The 21,332-nt window shown below is 40.2% G+C and overlaps 2 protein-coding genes across 5 annotated transcripts; both read right to left on the bottom strand.

Annotated features, from left to right (window-relative positions):
- Positions 1–3,646: 3,646 nt before the first annotated feature.
- On the bottom strand, positions 3,647–17,762 carry nos2b (nitric oxide synthase 2b, inducible; the record flags this gene model as incomplete). The annotated part of the gene is made up of 25 exons (XM_083685100.1): positions 3,647–3,697; positions 3,982–4,176; positions 4,389–4,534; positions 4,625–4,746; positions 5,120–5,207; positions 5,353–5,563; positions 5,771–5,940; positions 6,096–6,286; positions 6,521–6,599; positions 7,091–7,211; positions 7,506–7,680; positions 7,875–7,924; positions 9,044–9,148; positions 9,904–10,048; positions 11,178–11,260; positions 12,166–12,360; positions 12,624–12,725; positions 13,426–13,600; positions 15,194–15,333; positions 15,511–15,652; positions 16,250–16,341; positions 16,612–16,774; positions 17,215–17,360; positions 17,548–17,646; positions 17,757–17,762. 25 exons carry the CDS (start codon positions 17,760–17,762, stop codon positions 3,647–3,649), a joined length of 3,192 nt encoding a protein of 1,063 aa, XP_083541226.1.
- A 1,544-nt stretch (positions 17,763–19,306) lies between these two features.
- On the bottom strand, positions 19,307–21,332 carry lyrm9 (LYR motif containing 9). Of its 4 annotated transcripts, none has more exons than XR_014554598.1 (5): positions 21,088–21,332; positions 20,387–20,547; positions 20,046–20,138; positions 19,807–19,911; positions 19,307–19,705 (listed from the first exon to the last, which is right to left on the bottom strand). XR_014554598.1 is itself a non-coding variant. In XM_083684406.1 (4 exons), exons 2-4 carry the CDS (start codon positions 20,510–20,512, stop codon positions 19,894–19,896), a joined length of 237 nt encoding a protein of 78 aa, XP_083540532.1. In that variant the 5' UTR covers positions 20,513–20,547; positions 21,088–21,332; the 3' UTR covers positions 19,307–19,893. The 4 variants fall into 4 exon arrangements, 2 of the variants coding, with proteins under 2 accessions (XP_083540532.1, XP_083540533.1); XR_014554599.1 differs by having other exon boundaries at positions 19,307–19,702; XM_083684406.1 differs by having other exon boundaries at positions 19,307–19,911.

The following is a 21,332-nucleotide window of genomic DNA, read 5'->3' as shown; positions in this document are numbered from 1 at the left end:
AAAGACTGCAACAGGAGTATGGGTGGTAGCATTGCATTACCCTGATACTTCCCAGACTGTCAGAAAAGAAGAACTACTCCATATCACCTGCTTCAAAATTGTAACATTGTTCTAAAAGGAAGTGAGCTGAGATAGCTCTTGCAGACCTCTAGCTCCATCCAAAATCCCAAACCAGCCATTATGCATGGTCTCTTACTGGGAGACAAAAGACACTCACTTAAACCTTGCTGCTAAACGGTTTGATGTGGGCTTCACTTATTGACAGAGCATAATCAGACTGTTTGAGTATAAAGGCATGGTTGTTGCTTATTCTGTTCTTGATAGGCACGCCAACAATTGTTCTCCCTTTCCCCCCACTGACTTTAAATAGAAGAATAGGAAACCTCTCTCCAGATTTTTAAAATTCCACAGTGAATGTGTGCTATCTCTGGCATTATTGCTCCATTTAAATATGCTGTACTTACAAAGTTCATCACCGAGTGACTCTTCTAATGTATCTAGCTTATATATACACTGTAATTTCAGGATTTGTTTTGATAAAGGGCTTATACGGCCAAAAGGTATTGTTTTTTACTCTGTTGTATTTATTTTTTGTAACTTTGAGCAAGAATCGTGTCCTATTTTTTCATTTTCCTGTGATTTTTGGCTGGACCTCATCTCAACTGTTTGATGCAGCACCTATCTTTCCCCTATACGTACATCATGAATTTAAATTACCATTGATCAGCATAACAATTCCCAGATTGTGCATTCAAGACTATGAGAAAGGTATTTTTGACTCAGACTCTGATCTCCCATATTGCCAGACACACATTCCACCATAGAGCCCCTTTAAATCCTTGTATGTTGTTCTACTGTGCCAGGTTCCACTGCATAGCGTGTGTGTGTGTGTGTGTGTGTGTGTGTGTGTGTGTGTGTGTGTGTGTGTGTGTGTGTGTGTGTGTGTGTGTGTGTGTGTGTGTGTGTGTGTGTGTGTGTGTGTGTGTGTGTGTGTGTGTGTGCTCAAACATATGGTCAGGTTCAGGTCGAAAAAATAGCTGATGTGTGCATCACTACATCCCAGCAAAGCTCTTAAGACTACGTATGCAATTCTACGTATCACATCTCAGCTTTGCAGCGATGTATATATATCACACATGACCTCAACCAGCTCTCTTTTCTAGGTTAATGTTGCCTCTCTTAGAGCATGTAATCACCAGTTTGAGTGCACAATGATCCCCAGTCCCAAATCAACTCAAGACCCATGCCCTAAACATTTGTGTAGATCGAAAAGGAGAAATATGGCAAAAATACATAGCCTAAAGCACAAGGTGGAGCTGTTTTCATATCGTTATATGTGTCCAAGCTGATTTTCCAAAGAACATAGAGTGCAGAAGGTATGCTGCACCAACATTACTTTTTACAACGTTTGTGGTGCCTATACTATCTCCAAAAATGCACAGTAACCTCATTCAAAGGTGCAGCTGTATTTATAGGATAGACAAAGTAAGGACACCAACATGGTTATGTTTTATAACAGTTGAATACATTGGGAAATCGTCACTTTTAAAAGAAACTGATGAGAATCTGAGAGGTAATAGGATGGTAATTTCATTATCACTGCTCATTTTAAATGATTGGATTAAAAATATATTTTTTGGTAAATTTTTATAACATTTTATGTTATGAATAGTAACCTACTATATAGGCTACAGATCACAACTAGAAATGTTATATAACCTACGATTCATCTTTAGGTTTCATTATTCATTGTATGCCAATCCCTGCCCTGGCACAGGTAACATCGGTTTAATCATGTTTAATGAAAATGGTAGTACATTTAAGTTTGGAGTAACTGAATGACTCCGTCATTTGCTAAAAGCTGAGAGAGATAGAGAAAGAAGGAGAGAGAGCAAGGACATGGAAAAGTAAGTTCCCCAGCCAGGCATTGACACTTGTCAGTGTCCCCATAGGGCTGGTCAGTGTGCCCATAGGGCTGGTCAGTGTGCCCATGGGGCTGGTCAGTGTGCCCATAGGGCTGGTCAGTGTGCCCATAGGGCTGGTCAGTGTAGTGCACTGATGCTCTTGAGATACACAGCTCTCCTATCAGGGTCACAAAGAGGACCACACAGACTCACTGGAAATTGGCAAGGGAACACTGTGCTCTCTTACTGATTGTCTGTTAGTATCAACACAAATTTGACAAAAACAAAAAACAACATTAGCCTTGTGTATATACTGTATATGCATTTAAAATGTCCTAAATTACAGTAACAAGGTATATTTCAGTAATCAACACTTATGGGAACAGTAATAGTATTTAGTATTAATAAAGGAAATAAACATCTATATCAATGTACTGAAGAATTGTTTGTAATGTTTATGAATAGAAATAGAAAGGTGCAGTTTAGAATATGTTTTGTTTAATTCTTTGGTTATGGCTACACCTAGTGGTCACCTGTGAATTCACCAGAGCTTGAAGGGTTAACTCAGACATAGCACCTTGTCAGCCATTGCCTAGAACAGGTGTGTGGAGTAGTTGGCTGTTTAGGAAGACGCCACAGTTTTTTCAACTGTTTCTTTCATTATGTTTCATTGTATTTGAAGCCTACGGTTTAATTTCTATCATGGTATTTGTGGCATTTGCATTGTCGGCCTACATTAAATATCAAGTTATGAACTGAACTTCAAGAATACATGAGATGATTTAAATGTTTTATTTGGCAAGTAATGCCCTTGACATATTAAACAAAATCAGTATCATATGTAGTAAACCACCACCACAAAAAAAAATAAAGATATCAAACTCTTATTTACACATTATTTCTCACCAAGTCACATGATGTTTACGCTCATGGTTATCCATGATTTATGGCAGATTTGTTTGATCCCCTGAACATCTCTAAATTGCATTATATCAATTCAGATCAAGCAGTATATGATAACACACATTACAAACAACCATAAACACAAGAAACAGACAAAACATTGATGGTGAACATGTCTCTGGTTTTTCTAGAAGAGCAAACACAATGGTGCATAGTGAAGGTGCAAGACAAGGCACCAGTGTGAAACAAAGTTCATCATACTGTGTCTGAAGTATGTGTAACACTTGCATAGCATCATACCTCTAAGCCCCAAATCTCATGAACATGAATCTCATGATCATCTAAAACCAGCATCATCACAGGCAGTCATCGAGGGTCAACTTAGACATTTTCCGACCTCAAGAGTGTCCACGTCCCATGCGTTCAGTTGTGTAGATTCAGCAATATACTGTATCTCAACCCCAAATGACCTGAAGAGACATGCACTGAATACAATTAAGAAATTGTATGGCGCTCATCTTTACCATTTTGTTTGTCAAGTTGGACTTATAAAACAGACGCTGAGGGACGTGGACTTGATATTAGACCACTTTAGAGGTGACAAACTTTTATATTTTTTATATAACTTTTATATAATGCAGATATGTATGTACTGTAGGAATTAATAACAAATGTATACTGAATTGACTTACTTACATAACTCAAAGCAAGAAAGCACAGATAACACCATGTTGCTGCAAAGCTAGCATTTCATTATGTTACAGTGAATATACTGTATCTTCTGTAGTTAGCCTTTCATCTGTCTCCCACCACTGAATATATTTCACCAGGGTACAACCTCACTTCTGAAACTTGGTCCCAAAAATGTCCTCATGGTACCTCTTCTCATTCTGCAAATAAAGAAATATAAATATTAAAACCAGACAGTTACACAGAGTTGGTCAAGATTAAGAGCACTACTGGTTTGGTTAAATCAGTTTTAGTTTTTCCTTCCTTAGATACTGGGTAGTTATATTTTGTTATAATTGTAATATTGTTGTAATATATGCCCCATTTATTCTCACACTCCAATCCAACAATGACAGAATTTCCCTTTGAAGACTTTGTCTAAAAATGCATGTATCCTTTCAAAATACATGTGCTTTCAGGTTTGTGATTGAGAAGAAAGGTCAACCTTGAGCTTGGCCAGGTATTTTACAGCTTGGAGTTGGGTCATGCCGAGCTGGCTACTCAGAATGTCCTGCACCACTAGGGCCACGCCTTGAGCCATGTTCACGCCCCCGCACACGTAGAGGTGCCCCTCCTTCTGGAGCAGAGCACTAAGCACATCCTCAGCCATCCTCTCCCTTAGGACATCTTGGACGTAGACCTGGCCATAGAGGTCAAAGGTTAGCAATTACAAGATGATGTCAACCTACACCCAGTCAGGTTCACTGGAATATCAATCAAATCAGGCCAGAGGCCATGACTGTCGACAGTAAAACTTAGTTGAGACATGGCTACAATGCAGATATGCTAATTTCACATTTTGAGTGTATTTCATACAACAATACTTATCTATCAACCAATATTTTACTGCACCTTAGGGCGACCTGGCTGACGGGAGTATGCAGAGGTGACACTTTTCAGGACCCCTCGCCTCCTCATCTCCAGTATCTCCTCTTTGTACAAGTGGTCTGTCTCTGAACTCTGGCAGCCAAACACCAGGCTCATAGTTCCTGAGATGCCTGCAATGACAGAAATATAGGTCCTAAGGTCAGAAAGAGGCCTCGCACACACACACACTCACACACACACACCCACATGCACACACACACCTGTGTGTTTCATGTCATTGAGTCGTTGTTGCCAGAAGCTCCTGAAGGGGGCAATGCCACTGCCAGCCCCAACTAGAATGACTGGAGCCCTTGTCTCTGTAGGAAGGTGAAACCCACTGGACCTGTAACCAATAGAACATGAACAGTTAGCACTGTTTTGATACCGAATTATACTTTGATCATTGATGAAGGTATTGTGTTTCTGTGATATCCGTAACATTTGCTATAAACTGTGTCATAAATCCAGGAAATATTAACTGAAAAGTGTCGACGTCCAGAAAGACTGTATGAGAAGAGGCCAGGGCAGAGAGAAGAGAATGAGAATCTAGCTGGCCATTGGATACATTCAAATACTTTGAGCAATTTGCTTGGATATGCTGCCTGATGAGCAGGGTTTGCACTTTTGGGGGTATTCAAAATAAAGCACAGCTAAGTGTTTTAAATGATTTCAAATACTATTTGAACCCAGGTCTGGTGTGACTATATGTTATATACTTGAGGATGAAACAGGGGACCAGGTCTCCCTCCTTAATAGTATCCAGCCAGGTGCTGCAGACACCATAGTGAAGGGGACCATGTCCATCTAGGAAAAGGAGAGCAGAGAGCAAAAGGTATTTTCATAGTCAAGTGTGCATTCTATTTTTCAAACATTCTAAAAACTGTGGAGGAAGGTGAAACAGAGACACATATTTCCTATATTGACTTGAGATGCCCTATACGGTACCGACCCTGGGTTTGATAGTTGACAACAGCCACAGTGAGGTGCAGCTCACTGGGGTGGAGCTGAGGGGAGGAGCTGATGGAGTAGAGGCGGGGTTTCAGCAGTGGCAGCTGGCTGAGGAGGAAGGCTGCCGTGGTCTGTAAAGACGGGAATTCCTCCAGGACCTCAAGGAAGGTGGGAAATTGGAATGTCTTCCAGGTCGTGTACTCCTGGGAGTCCTACAAGGGAGATGAAGTCACATGTTATGTCATATGTTATTATTATCAATATTTCTGTTCTATTAATAATTATTGGTTCTATTGCTGACGGGCACTATGCACGAAAACTGTTGCATTCAAGAATGGTTATAGTTACACAATAACAAACACTTTTTCAAGAACAAGTCCGAACACCATCTCCCCATTATCAGAAATGATGCGAGTTACCTTTGCGAGAGTGAGCAGGCGCTGGCGGTGCTCCTTCTTGCTTGCTAGCTCAGACAGTTTTTGCAGGAGGTTCTGAGAGGGGGGTGTGGTCACATCCAGGAAGTAGGTAAGCGCCTGAGACATAGGGCATGCTGGGATGCGCCCGACAGTCTGCCAGCTTTTCTTGTCATCTAAGGGGGAGGAGTAAAGCAGTAATTTCAATAGCGTATGCAAAATGTAAAAACATAATTGGATATATTGTTACCACAAATACATTTGTATGTACAGTAGATGTCAAATACCTCAAAGAGCCCTACTGTTGGGGAAAATACTACAGTTACTGTACCTGGGCAGGAGTCAGAGCAGTACTCAAGCCGAAGGCTCTGGTTGGTTGGGGGTGCATGAGGGAGGAACTTGATGATGCCAGCAACCACCTCTGGGAGATTCCCAGGTAATATGCCTACATGGTCCCCTGGGGCAAAGTCCATTGCCTCTACACTTCCTTCCTGCTCCAGCTCCACCAGAATAGTGGATCGGCTACAGACAAAGTGATAAGATAATATTCAATCTCCTGTCATCAATGTTAATGCAGTGATGGTTCCACCAATACGTTTGTGCTGTGACCCACCTGAAGCCTCTCAACATTTCTTCTGACCCACAACATCAACAAAAAAATTCCTGTTACTGCGCATTCTTAAATCACGAAATCTATGATGCATCTGATATTGTGAGGAAGGTGAGAATAAGACTGTTAAATCTGAAGAACTGAACCTTGAATGGGAGCTGTGTAGGTTCTGCCGCCTCTTGAGTTTCATTGAGAACACAGTTTTAGAGTGGACAGCTGAGAGGGCTGCAAAACAGAGAAGGCAAAGAAGAAAACAACACTTTTCAACATTCAGTAAAAAAAGAAGAAGAAGAAAAAAAAAAAAAAAAAAAGCCAATTGCATTGCATTAGAGTACACTGTCTCAGAAGTAATCAAGTTGGCTTTTTGGTCTGAGTTCAGGAAAAACAAGCAGTACCAAGGCACTGTTCAATTGCAAAGTTAAAATACCTTTATTGACTAAAAACCCAGACGTGTTTTGGCCAAAGCCTTACTCGGGGAGTGAAACAAAGCATAAAAAACACAAGCTTTTCATGTAGAATGGCTGTATGGTATTCAATTCACCATTATTAGGGAGGATATGATTCCACAATTGAGTATATTGGACATAGCCATTGATCTACAAGAAATAGGAACAATGACAGAGCCATGTCCTTCCTTAAAGATATACTATGTTATACGGTATGTAAACATCCCTGTATGTAAACATTCCACAATAGTTAATGGTGTTGTTCTTTACCTGTGACGCGGTCCAGGGAACAACTTTCCAGCACTACACGGTACTTCAGGGGGTCCCACTGTTCTAGCCCAAGGAGCTGAAGGCTCTGCTGACCCTGGATGTTAAACTCCTCATAGACATCCTTCAAACATCGAAAATTGTTAGTAAATCTATTGCATAGCTTCAAATTACATTTTCTATAAAATGAACATGTGCATGTGCAGCATTTTCTGCATTCTTATTTTGGAATCAGTGGTATTAACATTAAAAGAATGGTTCACTATCTTTACACTTACATTCATTTTTTAAGTATATTTCTGGGTTATTTAGCTTTGTCCAGCAGCCCTCTGGCTTGGAATCAAATGCAGGCAAGTAGCTTCCTACTCTAAAAAGCACAAGAACATACTTTCAAAAACTCCTTCCAAGTTCCACCCACCTTGAGGGCAGTGAGAGCCCATTCAGAGAAGGCATCCTCCTGTCCGTTGAGCTCATCCCCTTCTCCTGTGGGAGTCACCCGCATTGCTCCCAGTTCCTCCAGCTTGGCATCAACTGCATGGGCAAATGCACAGAACTGGGGGTACATCCGTGAACCCAGCCCAAATACACAGTACCTGGGCATTAGGAGAGGGGAGGCATTTCAAAACCAGAGAAAGGGATCAGCAGGTATCCTAGAAATGATCTCTGAGAAGAAGAAAACAGCCTGTAGTACATTTCCTAAATACAAACATGTACACACAGTACTATTTTTACATAACACCAGGTTGGGGAGAAAGATAATGAGAGCAATATGAAATACTGGACTCACCTGAACTTGTTCCTGAGATTCTGCATCGACAAAAGCTGCATCTTGAAACTCTATAGAAGGAACAGGTGTATTGGATTGAGTGGTGATTATTCAAACATTTTGTTTTGTAAATGTGGGAAAAAGTTATTGTTAATAACTCAGTCCGTCCGTCCGTCCGTCCGTCCCCACACACACACACACACACACACACACACACACACACACAGGCGTATGAGCCAGGGGGGACATGTCCCCCCCCGCAAATGTTAGAACGGCAAAATTATCCCTCTCAATAATAATAGGATGATGTTGCTACAAGGCTTTTATTTTTTAAAAACAAGTCAGCATCGGGTAAAGTAATTGTAGGCAACAACAAACAGTAAATATGAGAATAAAAAGTGAAAAATGTGAATATACTGAGATGTTAGGAACAATGTAAGAAACTACGTTTTCTTCTGGCTAGTAGTTACTGTAGCTGCGGTGTCAGGTTTTTATCTCTAGCAACTTGCTAAGTTGGGTAGTTCTGGCTGTGTGAAATACTGATAGTGAGTAATGTTTTGTACACTAGCAGGGAAAGAGTACTTAAAAATAGTTGTTTATTTGAAATATATCCACACAATTGTGTTACGACACACTGTCCACACTGATCTGTCTGATAACCCTCAAAACAGGCAGTGACGTGGGTCGTGCTACAGATGACGTGGGTCGTGCTAGAATGACAACAACGGTCATAAGACAATGCAGTCATACTGGTATTCAGTACAGTCCGGATGGCCCTAAGACTGATTGGACTGTACCAGAGTAACTGCCCCTCTGCAAGGCCCCCCTTATAAATTAAGATTACCGATGTTGTATAATTTTCTCAAAAGTCACTATAACAATAATAATATATGCCATTTAGCTGACGCTTTTATCCAAAGCGACTTACATTGCAGTGAGTGCATACATTTTTCAGTATATATGATCCCAGCAGGAATCGGGAATCGAACCCACAACCTAAGCATTGTTAGCGCCATTCTCTAACAACTGAGCCACAGAGGACCACTAGGCATGCCCCTGGACCCCCCCCCACCCCTCCTGCATAATGCTCACCCCTCATGTCCAACTGACTCCTACGCCCTTGCACACACATACACACACACACACACACACACACACACACACACACACACACACACACACACACACACCTCTCCATTTCCAGGGGAGTCTCCATTCCCAAAGGTGCTTGTTACAACAATCAGGAGGCTCTCCTTCTCCATGTCACTGAAGCTGTAGTCCTCCATGCAGAGCAGCTACAGTATGAAGATACAGGGAGACATTTTAGTAAACAATAAATCTGGTTCTGTAGTGAACAGAAACTCAAAACATCAATAGATTGTATCCATGCGTGCACACCTAGTGGCCAACCCTCTCCATCAATCAATCTCCAAATGAGCTCATAATACAGTCTGCAGGTCACAATTTCATTTATTACAACCATCTAAACCTATATGCGACCTATTCCAGGACAGGCATTCACAGCGTCCAGTCAAGTGAGCGCGGGCCTATTTCAGCATGGGATATCTAAATAGTCAGAACATCTCAGTGCAGGACTATCCAAGTGCAAGGAAAAAAGCCACAGTCACTCGCCAATATTTCTAGCCACACTATCTTAGACAGTTGGATAAACCAGCAGCTGGAAACTGAACTGTGAGAAACAACAGAATGATAGAGCTTTTGCTGTCTAAGCAATCTTGTAAGCTTTTATGATTGTAATTAGTGTTTAAAGCTTAAAGCCTGGGTGACCCACATCTGGCAAGGGATAAAAACACATAGCAAGGGATAAAAAAAAACGCAGCAATGCGTTGCAACTCAGCAAACAGGCCTTCCTCTGTGAGCCACAATGCGTTGGTGCTTCATTCAATAGCCGCTAAAATAAAGGCTTTTTAATTTTTCCACAACAGAAAGTGCCTTGGATTTATAGAGAGAGAGAGTGCCACTGTTACACGTTTAACATGTCACTCAGATAGCCTGCGCTGAGCAGTTCTTGGATCATGGGTCTCCTTACCCTGGAGTTGAAGGCAGAGTTCAGCATGGAGTTTAGTCTCTGGGCGAATGTCTGTGATTTTCCTGTTTCAGTGGCATACAGCACAGTGCAGTGCACCCTGCGAGCCAGGGCTCTTCTCATAAGGGTTGACAAGAAGAGCACAGCCCTATGAGAGAGGAACAAAGGGTTTCATACAGCACATAACAGCTGTGTGTGCGTGTCCCAATATTAATGACATTGCTCTATTTTTGATGGATCTATCTTGACCTGTGTATGAAATGATTCTCCAAACCCAGGAATATGGCCCTGTTTACACTAGGCATGATCTATTATTGAGAGTCAGGACACTTACGTCGTTTTAAAAAGTTTAATAAAAATGGTAATACATTAGGTTTGGCGTAATTGGATGCTCAGCTCTGATATAGCTCCTCATTAGCCCATAAACCTTTCAAACCCCCCCCATAGGTAGGTAAAGCATAGAGCGAAACTGCAGGTGGTGTCGTAGAATTTAAGCTATAATACTTTGAAATAAAATACTGTTAACCAGAGCTGTTGATTCATTCAAAGACTTTATTCACGCAGAATATGTAGCCGTTCAAGTTTGCAAAGCTGACCCCGTTATCTCCTCAGTCACCTGTCTTTATAGATTTCACACAGGTTAACGCCTTCTATTCAACGTATTTCTGATTCCTGTCTACATACACCAATAACATTCAAGAACTACATTTCGTCATCAAGGTGTACGCCGCCCACCTGGCTGGCGTCAGTTTGTTCTGACTGTTTATGACTTTGTTTATGACTTAATTACCCTAACCCTACCCTTAATTAGCCTTTAATTATTCTATCCTGTTTCCTCCCACTTTGATCCTTTGTTTTCTTCACCTGTAGCAAACCCTTCAATCTGACCTCACCCCTCTTTACTGCCTTCTCCGAATGTTCTAGGATCATCTGTTTTCCTGTGTCTTCTTCCCTAGGTGTGGGAACCTTATGTTGTCTTTAAATTTACCATAGTGGAAGGTGGGGTGGTGGGTTGGATGACCAAAATGTAACTCACACAGCCAGTGGTAAACAACTGCTCAACTATGGTAGAGTGTAGCAACTCGGCTCTTAAAGCCTGGTCCTGTGAACATGATGTGATGTGTTCGCTTTCTTTAATTGACACCTCTCAGTCCCAGACAGCCAGGTGCCCTCTCCTAAAAGTGCCGTGCCTGAACCTATGTAGACTTTAAGCATGTGCTCTATACTTACCTACATACATGTCTCTCTGATGGTATGCAGAAATTGCTGGCAATTACCTGGACAGTGACTTGAAGCTGATGTGTTGTTTGTTCTGGCATGTCTTGCCATCGCTCCAAGTGTGAGTCACCCAGGCTTCAGGCTTTAAACAATAAACATATAAGCTCACAAAATGTCCTATCAATGTTGTTACTCACAGTTTTCAGGTTTATCCAGCTGTCTAGCATGCCTAACCCTACCCCTAACATGATATTTAGTCTGATGTTGCAGCTCTATGCTTGAAACACATATTATTATTATTATTGTTATTATTATAATTATTGTTTTGATTATGCTTGAAACACTAGGATGTTATTCTACCTTGGCTGAAAAAGTGTTTTCGCATTCTACATAGAAAGCAGCGGTATTTTCTAATGCATAAACCCCTGCAACCCCCCCCCCCCCCCCCCCCCACCCGGACAATTGCACTATTACTCCCCTCCCCTGCTCTTACTCAATACCACTGCTCTTCTGTACATATCTGTCCATACTGTTCATACTGTTCATACTGTTCATAATGCACATAATGCACATATCCTTATATTTTCTTAATACTACTGTTAATACTCTGCACATACTGTACATACCTGTTTATACTGTTCATACGGCATTCCATATTTATATTTATTCTGCTATCTACTTCATGTTACTGTTAATACATATATACTGTTAGACTGCATTACCTATACAGCTCTTATGCTGCTACACTGTTCATACTGTAACTTATTTATTCTGCTATAATGCTACTGCTACTCATATACTGCTCACACTGCACTACTTATATTATACTGCACTACTTACTGCTCATATATTGCACTACCTGTAAATACTGTTCATTGCACTTTCTGCTATTTTGCACTTCTGGTTAGACGCTAACTGCATTTCGTTGTCTCTGTACTTGTACTCTGCACAATGACAATAAAGTTGAATCTAATCTAATCTAATCTAATAAAGTTCCAAACTGAGCCAAGAGATACAAAACTATGCATAAACATGGCCTCACAGTACCTGGTAGTAGAAGAAGGGGGAGAGGATGTAGTTGGCCATCTCCTGGTGGAAGACTGGCATGAGAGAGCCTGACATGGGGGGAATCAGCCAGACCCAGTCTGCAGGGCAGCCGCCACGGAGCCGGAACTCACTCTTCATATGTGTCATAAAGGACTCCGCCGCTGAGTGGTGGTCAGTGATGGTAACCTTGTTCTTCTGCAGCATCGCAAAGACATAAAAGAGACTAATTCCACATGATGATCAACTTCAATCCTTCAGATGTCATGAGGAACATCCAAAGGGGCGAAATGCATTAGCTTTGAAGCAAAAGACAAGGCAATCAGCAGGTTTAGATGATTTTGTATTAGACATTTAAGATATAATTAATGTTCGTGGCCCCCAATAACATAGGTGTGACACTGAGGAAAATCCTTTGTTACTGGGAAAACATGTGTTTTAAGTGTATGGTCAAAGGGTACCTGGAAACTGTAAATGACTGCGACATTGATGACCACCAATGCCTGGTCCTTCCAAAGCGAAGACAGCTTCCTTGTCTCCAAGCCCATCCTGCGCCCCACTCTCTGTTACAAATCAAAAACATCACCCATGATTCTACCATCATGAAATAAGCGTTGTGCCCATTGCTGACCTGAATACTTGACCGTAGTAACATTGCAGACCTGAATAACTGACCATTTCCTTGAGCCTGTCTTGAGTGGCAGATAGGCAGAGGTTCGCACTTTTAAGAGTATTCCATTGGTTCCATTGTACCAAACAAACTCAATCAAATGATTTCAAATACAATAAGAAAACGGCACTGCTGTGACCTGTTTTCTTGTAGAATTTCTCGCCATCACTCCAGCTGTGAGTCACACAGGCTTCAGGCTTTAAACAATAATAACAGTCATAGAAGCTCGCAAAAGCTTCATTTTGTTGGTTTTCACAGTTCAGTTTCCTGGTGTATCCAGCTGTCTAACGTAGTGTGGAGGTTGACCGAGTAAATGGCTGTATTTTTATATGGCGTACCTACAGTACAGAGAGAGAGAACAGAGAGAGTACCTGAATACTTTGACCGTTTCCTTGAGCCTGTCTAGAGTGGCAGATAGGCAGAGGTTTGCACTTTTAAGAGTATTCCATTGGTTCCGTAGTACCAAACAAACTCAATCAAGCACAACTGAGTGATGAATTAAAGTGTGGAGGTTGTGTGGAGTGTGGACGTTGACCGAGTAAATGGCTGTATTTTTATATGGCATACCTATACAGTACAGAGCCGGACCTTACCTCAAGGATGTTATAGCGCTGTTGGTCACAGAAATCCCTCACCCCAATCTCTGTGCCCATGTACCAGCCGTTGAAGGGGCAGGCAGTGAACTCCAGTCCGCCTATCTCTAATAGCATGTTGGACACGGCAGGCACAGCGTACCACTTCAGTCCAAGGTCGTGGAACCATTCATACCTGCGAGGAGGGGGACCAGGTGTATGATTGTAACAATAAGGCTTGTTCTTCTAAGTGTCCAGTGAACAGTAACATCAGTATGATAGATAATCCTGATAAACACTACTTTCAAATATACAGTACATCAACAATATGTGAAAATAACAGACAGGCACTACACAATATTGGAATCTAACGAGAGAATCCTCTCAACTCAAATCAAATACATGTAAACTAACGTTTTGCAAGTGAAACAAAAGCAGTTTGCAAAACCTTTGGTTAGTTCACTAAGTTCTGATAATAAATCCTCAACACATCTTCAATCTTACAACATAGATAGTAGATAGGCCCAACATCATCATTACTACAACTGAACAGTTTAATTTCTGTAGTAAAACATTCACTCCTCAATTTCACAGTTCCCTCTTACTCAATGAGTTTCACACACACACACACACACACACACACACACACACACACACACACACACACACACACACACACACACACACACACACACACACACACACACACACATCTCAATAGTCTGAGATCCAGCTCCTTGAATGACCTAACTTTTAGACTAAAGGTGCTTGAAACACTTCAACTCACTATTGTCTACACATAAACAATTGAAGGCCACTTCAGAGTGTTTAGGCATCTAATGAGAAGAAAATCCTGCTGGTGAAGACTTGCTAGACCTACAAGATTTGGTTTGTGGAAACTATTTGGATGAAGGAATGTGGCACACAGAGTGGTTATTTAGTGTTGAGCTTTCCCATTGAGCTCCAGATGGCTGATTTAAAATATCCCAGGCTCTCAAGAGGCAGGGCAATGATTTGAATGTACCCAGGAATCCACATAACTAACAGATTGAAATGGTGCAGCAGTTAAAAGGTGCGATGAGCCTTCCATAGCACCAAGGCTGTGGAAGCCTGATATAAAACAACATAATAAAGATATAAAACAACAGCACACAAAATAAATGTCTCTCCCATGTCATTTCAATCCTGTTTCCTATTATAGGATCCACTTAATGTCAAATGTTCACATTCTTTAACATTTGTTCCACTAGCAAAGGACGGTGAATGTTCCCAGTGAATTTCAATGCTGTCCTGGAAACATTCAGAACATGGCAATTTTATGGAATTTGGGGAATTATCAATGCATCATTGAAATTTCAATACATTGAATCAGGATTTTTCTCCAATGATCTACACAGCCTACTGGATACTGTCAATGCAAAGACAAATTCTAAGACATTTCTGAGATTATCGAGAAATAAAAACAGTGAAAATCCGATTGCATGAATAAACACCTCCCCATCCTGACCCTTAACAAGTTGCACAAGAAGATGAGTGCAATAATAATAGTTTACATGATTTCAGAATGAATACCACTTAAGCAATACAGTTCTGTCAGTTGTATTTTTTAATCAATTCATGAAATGTGTCATTTTGTTTTACCTTGAAAGTGGGCTGTGTCGTGGGAGAAAATCATAATTGAATTATTTGAAATTCAGACTCTCACTTAAACTGCATACAAAATGTTCGACCATCTTTAAACTCACAGACAAAATGGGCACACAGAAAAACAATATAGAAAGTCACTCACTGAGGGTGTTCCATGGGAACCTCTAGAATCAAATGTGAAGGCATTTCAAAAATGTCCGGATCCTCTCCATTGGCTTGCAGGACCAGGGGCAACACATCAAACAGTCCGTTTTTTGGTTTCCATCCAAGTTGGATACAAATCTTTAAAGGGCACAGAAAAATAACAAAGAAATCATTTTTGTCCAATTAAGGGCTTACTTACGTTGCCATGAAGATCTTACGCAATCATATAAGGATCACTGTCTAAATGTCTTTTTGATAGAGCACAGATCAAAAGTCAAAAGATCATTTAAGATGTATGTTATTGAAACCTTGTACCTCAGTAAACTCCACACTGGAAGGGTCTCCCTGAATACTGCCATCGGGCATACGATACCCCGCATATTTCACCAGCTGACTGTTCCACACACGGAAATCACCCTTGCCATCCTTTCTCGGAGGGAAGATGGTAATAGTAGACCTGCAAAAATGATATGCAAAAGACAATGTGAGAGGCTGTACATCATAACTGGTAGTTCGAATTTATGTTTCTCTCACAGAATAAACTGTATCTCCTTGCTGTATTGCAACATACTTGAGGCAAAATATTTATTATTCATTACAATAATAATGATGATGAAGATCAAGATCAAGATGATGATATAGATCAACGTCATTATTATTATTAATATTACTATTATCATCATGGGTATTATTAGTAGTGTTTATTGTTTGAAGCTTAGAATTTCTTAGTTATCCACATCTGGGTCAATCAATATGGTAGGAACAAAAAGAGCATTAGTATTTTTGAGTGAACTATATCTTTCATCAGCAGCTTTGTTATGCAGTGCCTCTCATTATCCAAAACCCACAATCAGAGGTGTCATGACCCTTATCATTTTTGACAACTGATAGCAAGATTTGGGGGAAAACACTAATCCTTGGCAGCATTAATAGAGATTGTGATTTAGTCCAGGATTTGGATGAGGAACCTCCCTGGGAACCTCAAAGTTGATATTTTTGTTATTACACATACAGTAGGTCTGTTATATCTCATATTGTGTATGTGTTTGTTTACCTCAAGTTGCCTCCATTTGTGGCAAACATCAAGTGTTGACACACAAACTGAAACATGTCATGAGTTGTCTTGCACTTTCGAGCATCAAACACCTGCGAAACAATACAAACAAACAAACAATATATAACACACACACACACACATACACACACACACACACACACACACACACACACACAAATATTGTACATGCATACATACATACACATACACGCACACACGCACGCACATACACACACACATACATCCAAACAAACATACATACATACACACAAACATACATACTGTACATACATACACCAACACACACACACATGCATGCTTGCACACATGGGTTCACAGGTAAATTTATAATTTTTCACCTGTAACTTAGACCACTGGATCCTGCCAATGCATCTTGGTGCATTCCTCCAAGCTTGCCTGGTACCAAACATCAGTTCATCCATAGTCAACTGATAAGATCCGGTTGCATCAATTTCCTTAGTAACTGCCTCCAATCTGGCCAGGTGGTCTTCGATTTTGGGGCTATGCATTGGGATTGAATGTGTCAATCTTGATGAACATTCTCTGTGTTCAAGTAGTCGGTTTTAGCAAAGCCATGAGCAGATTCGCGCATCTTGACCACATAGGGGACAGAGAAGGAGATACTTTGCGAATAATCGGAAGTCATTTCTTGCAACTTTTTTTTAATTATTATAATTTGATCGGTGATTCTACGCAGCGCTTTTCTCATACCCAAGCGGTAATGTGGTAAATCATTTAAAATTAGTAGGCCTGCCCTGTTTAGACGGGTGAAGTATTAACATCAGAGACATTGACTGTATGCCTATTTCAAATGACCATTTAGCAGCAGTTTTTTTAATTATTTTTTTTAAACTGTGACAATATGTGGAGAAATTACAGTAATTGACTTGTTAAATACAAAATCATGGAGAATTATTTTTAACCCCATCCCCGATACTTACACTTTAAGAGACTTGTAGTACTGGTTGATTAAGTCGACCGCCTGTGGTAAGATCTCATGGGTGTCAGTGGTGGCTTTGGGCCCGCGCATCATAGCCTTGGGAGTCATGGAAGAACCCTCACAAACTTTTGATCTACATGGCTGATTCTGCATTATGAAAATGAAGAAAAGTGGGTATTCGGTTTAGGTAGCCAACTCAATTATTTGTGGTGCACTGATTTTCAAATGCAAAGCCACCAACAAAATGTAACGGAGCAAAAATGCATTTCAACAGCACATCACTTGCACAACACTTGATTTCTGGCAGTGCCTTATGCGATTTCGAGGCACGCACCTTGACAGCCTGGTTGTGCAGCGTGTCCTGGAGGTTTGATTCATCACTGACATTCCGCAAACTTATAGAAAAAGGACTTCTATTGGCTCTCGTTTCCCTCTACAGGTACACAGCATAAATTGGAGACATGTGAAACTGATGGCGCTATCAGCCCAATTTCAATCATTATTTTGACATTATTATTAATAATACTATAGCAGTAGGCTTACCTTCATTGGTTCAGTCTGTCGAAGTTGGTTTATCATCTTGAAGCATCTTAGTTGTAAATAAATACATTTAATGTTAATGCATCATCTTATATAACATTGAATTTGGATAAACCAATTATCTCATAATAGGCCAAAATAATGACATCTGTTCTGTTCATCAATAGCCTATTCAAAATATTCACATAAATATTTCAAATGAGCCTATATGTCTAGCTGCTAATTTATCCGAAAATATAAATTTTCACAAACAAAGTGTAATAGGTTTGTGTGAAAAACTACACAGCCAAATATGAGTTTTGCATATAGCCTATTCAACATTTAATTCTGTGATCATCTGCCATCCTGCGAATTTTCACAGTGCAAAGAATGTATTTAATCCATGGCGTATTTCCCTACCTTAATCAGGTATGATGCCCGTTAACTTCAGCCTGAAATTTGTTCTGGGAGTTTTTCCCATTTATATGTCTCTCAACGCGACGTGTTCAGGGCAGGACCCTTGCGTAAGGGAAAACTGGTTAGGCAGGTGGGAGAAAACCAGTCCAAACGTGGTCCAGTAGCATTCTTGTGCATTGCTTTGCTCTTTTCGCCCCTTTTGATGATTTAATTATGTTTATGGATATCATTAGTACTATTAATAGTAGTTCGTATGAAAGTCTAATAGGCCTATGCATTCATGATGCATCATATCTAACGAGACCTACACATAGGCTATACATTTCTTTTGAAGGACCCAGTCTAAATTTCCTTCGGCAACGTTTTGAAATAAGCCCCATCTAATCACCCATTGTCAATAATCTTGTTTATCTACTCTACTTCTTATCTGAAATGAGTAAATCACTGAATTCACTTTAATGTACTTGAACATTAGTCAGACGCCATTAAAGACGTCTAACGAATACATATTGTCTCCACATTCATTGATTGACACCAAGACTATGACAGTTAAGACCTGTCTGAGCATCATTTGATGGGCTAGAATTTTCCTGAATTGTGCCATCTCAGTTCCTAGCCCACGCACATAACCTAATGTAATTCAATCTAGTCTGGTTCCAAATATTTAGGGCCAACAACACAGTTAGGCAATACCCATTAGAAACAAAAGACTACAGTTTAAGAGGGGGAAATGTCCCTTTCACAACAAGAACATTGCATTCCAACAGATATGTAGTGGCGACATTAAAAACATAACAAAATGTTTTTAATGTCAACCAACAAACAAAAGCATTTCATCATTCTGACCATGGTGTCAAGACATAGCAGAGATTCAGGGAAATACAATGGTCTTCTTGCAATCCATTACATTGTTGTGGGACACTTCAGACATAATTTAATCTTGTCAACAACAAACAAATCTTAGACATGCAGTATTATGTAACATAATTATTTCAAAGGGTGTTACAATATCGCAACGACCTATCGCCCAGAGCTTTTATTAAATGGCACAGTATTGACAGAAGTTGTAGACAGAAATGTACACTAGTCCAAATGGTGTAGGTATCCCAGCGGTCATATGAAATTAACAAAACAGAATTCAAAAATAGAGATCAATAAACAGTTTCTATATATGGTTTATTCTGATACAAAATCCTCACACAGACACATCCATACAGTCAGTACAGGATGAGAGTTGTGATATTTGAATAAATACATTGCACATATACAGTGATAAAATCAATAAATATACATTCAGTTCAAGCTCAGGGGATATATCTTGTGCAGATTGTACAATAGTGCAGAAGCTCTAGGGCCAATCTTTGCTTTGAGCAGTAGAAGTGACAGGTCATCTTTATATAGGCCTAGTCTGGCTACACCTGATTACTGCCTCTTATTACCACATTGCACTCCTGGTCTGTCCCTGGGATCTGTCAGCGTTGCTGTACGCAGTCTTGAGTGGTCAAGTGTGGCTCAGACAGTAGAGTATGACGCTTAGATTGTCGATTCCAATCCTGCTGGGACCATATACAAAAATGTATGCAGTCACTGTACTGTATGTAGCTTTGGATAAAAGCATCAGTGCTCAATGGCATATTTGTACAATCTTGCTTTCAACCTGAATCTGTTTCATGTGGATCATCTCCCATGGAGTGGTTGGCTGGCTGCAGTGGGCACCTCCTTGTCAATTTGTTTTTCACACACCTCATTTCTTCTTCTTATACTTAGAAAAAAAAACAGAAAAAAAAACAATTGTGATGAGACATTATCACCTTCTATGTCCATGTTGTGTATCATGATTTGACAATTTAACCTGAAAGTTTGAAAACAAAACAACACTTAAAACTGTAACCTCACTTTATCAAGAATCCAATCTGCATCTTCGATAGCTCTTTGAATAATCAGTTGAATCCTGTCAAGGTTGTCTTCATCAGCGTGGCTGTTGTATCCCTAGGTTGTTACAAAGTAAAAAGCAAACGGTTGATCAGGCTCGGACATAGTTTACAGTAGCTCTTTGACTAACTGATTGATACATGTAACATTCCCATGGGGAACATCTTCTTGTGGTACTGCATCCATACAACACAGATCAGTTTGTTAAGTTCATAATAAAGGAGATACATCAGGAAATTGTGTAAAAAAATAACATGTAAGTAGGCTGTAACAATTCCAGGCTGTGCTGAGGGTGTGTAGCTCACCTGTCTCACAGCATGTTGATAATGTTTTTGCATTGCGGGGGTTGGTAATAACTTGCAACATCTAAGAAGGTAACGGTAGAGGTGAACCGGTGTTTGGACCATCTGGGCTCCCGGTAAGGGAGGCATATTTCCTCTGAGTGACAGCTCCTCTCAATGGGCCCCTGTGACAGAAGCGCAATCATCATCAAAGACGCATTTTTATGTATATAGTATAAATATAATTAACTTATTATCACTCCAAAAAACACTAATTTATGGAATATGTAACATTGTTGTATTATTACTTTTTCAACTTTCTTCGGATGATGTCATTATTTTCAATATCATTGCTGCTTGCATAGTGTGGAAATGCTTGTCACTGCCTTTGTGCAGTCAGAACTGCACTTCATTGTCCAACTACACTACTACTACTGCACAGACACAGTACACTGTTCTCGCCTCGCCTGAATTCTAGTCGGGTTAAATTTTGAAGTCAAACCAGATCTGTCAATAGCAGGACTTGCATAGGAGGATGCCATCCAGCTAGACTTACTCCTTATTGGATCTCATATAGCAAAGAAGTATATGCTAGATGTGTTTAAACAAATAGGCTACATAACGATAAAGCCAGAATTTCAAACTGCAAACAGTGGTTTTCCATACAACAAAAATAATTTGTTATTTTTAGCTAATTGACACGAGAATTTACAGAGCAGACTTACGCGGAACAGTTTTAGTATGGTAGAGATGTGGACTGGCGGTGAATTGAGGCAACTTCCGCTTCTTAGTCTTACCCTGTCAAAACATCCATTGATGAAAACTGCATTGCGCAACGTTATGTCCTGTAATTTCAACTGCAACAATATTCAAGTCCACAAGCGTAAGCTAATGTTATTGAGTGGTTACACAGCAAATATATCTTTAGGTAATAAATATGTGACTTCAGACGTCGATAGGACTAGGTCAA

This window comes from Argentina silus, assembly GCF_951799395.1.
Source record: "Argentina silus genome assembly, chromosome: 14".
NCBI classification, from domain to species: Eukaryota; Metazoa; Chordata; class Actinopteri; order Argentiniformes; family Argentinidae; genus Argentina; species Argentina silus.
This window is presented reverse-complemented; position numbering and strand designations above follow the sequence as displayed.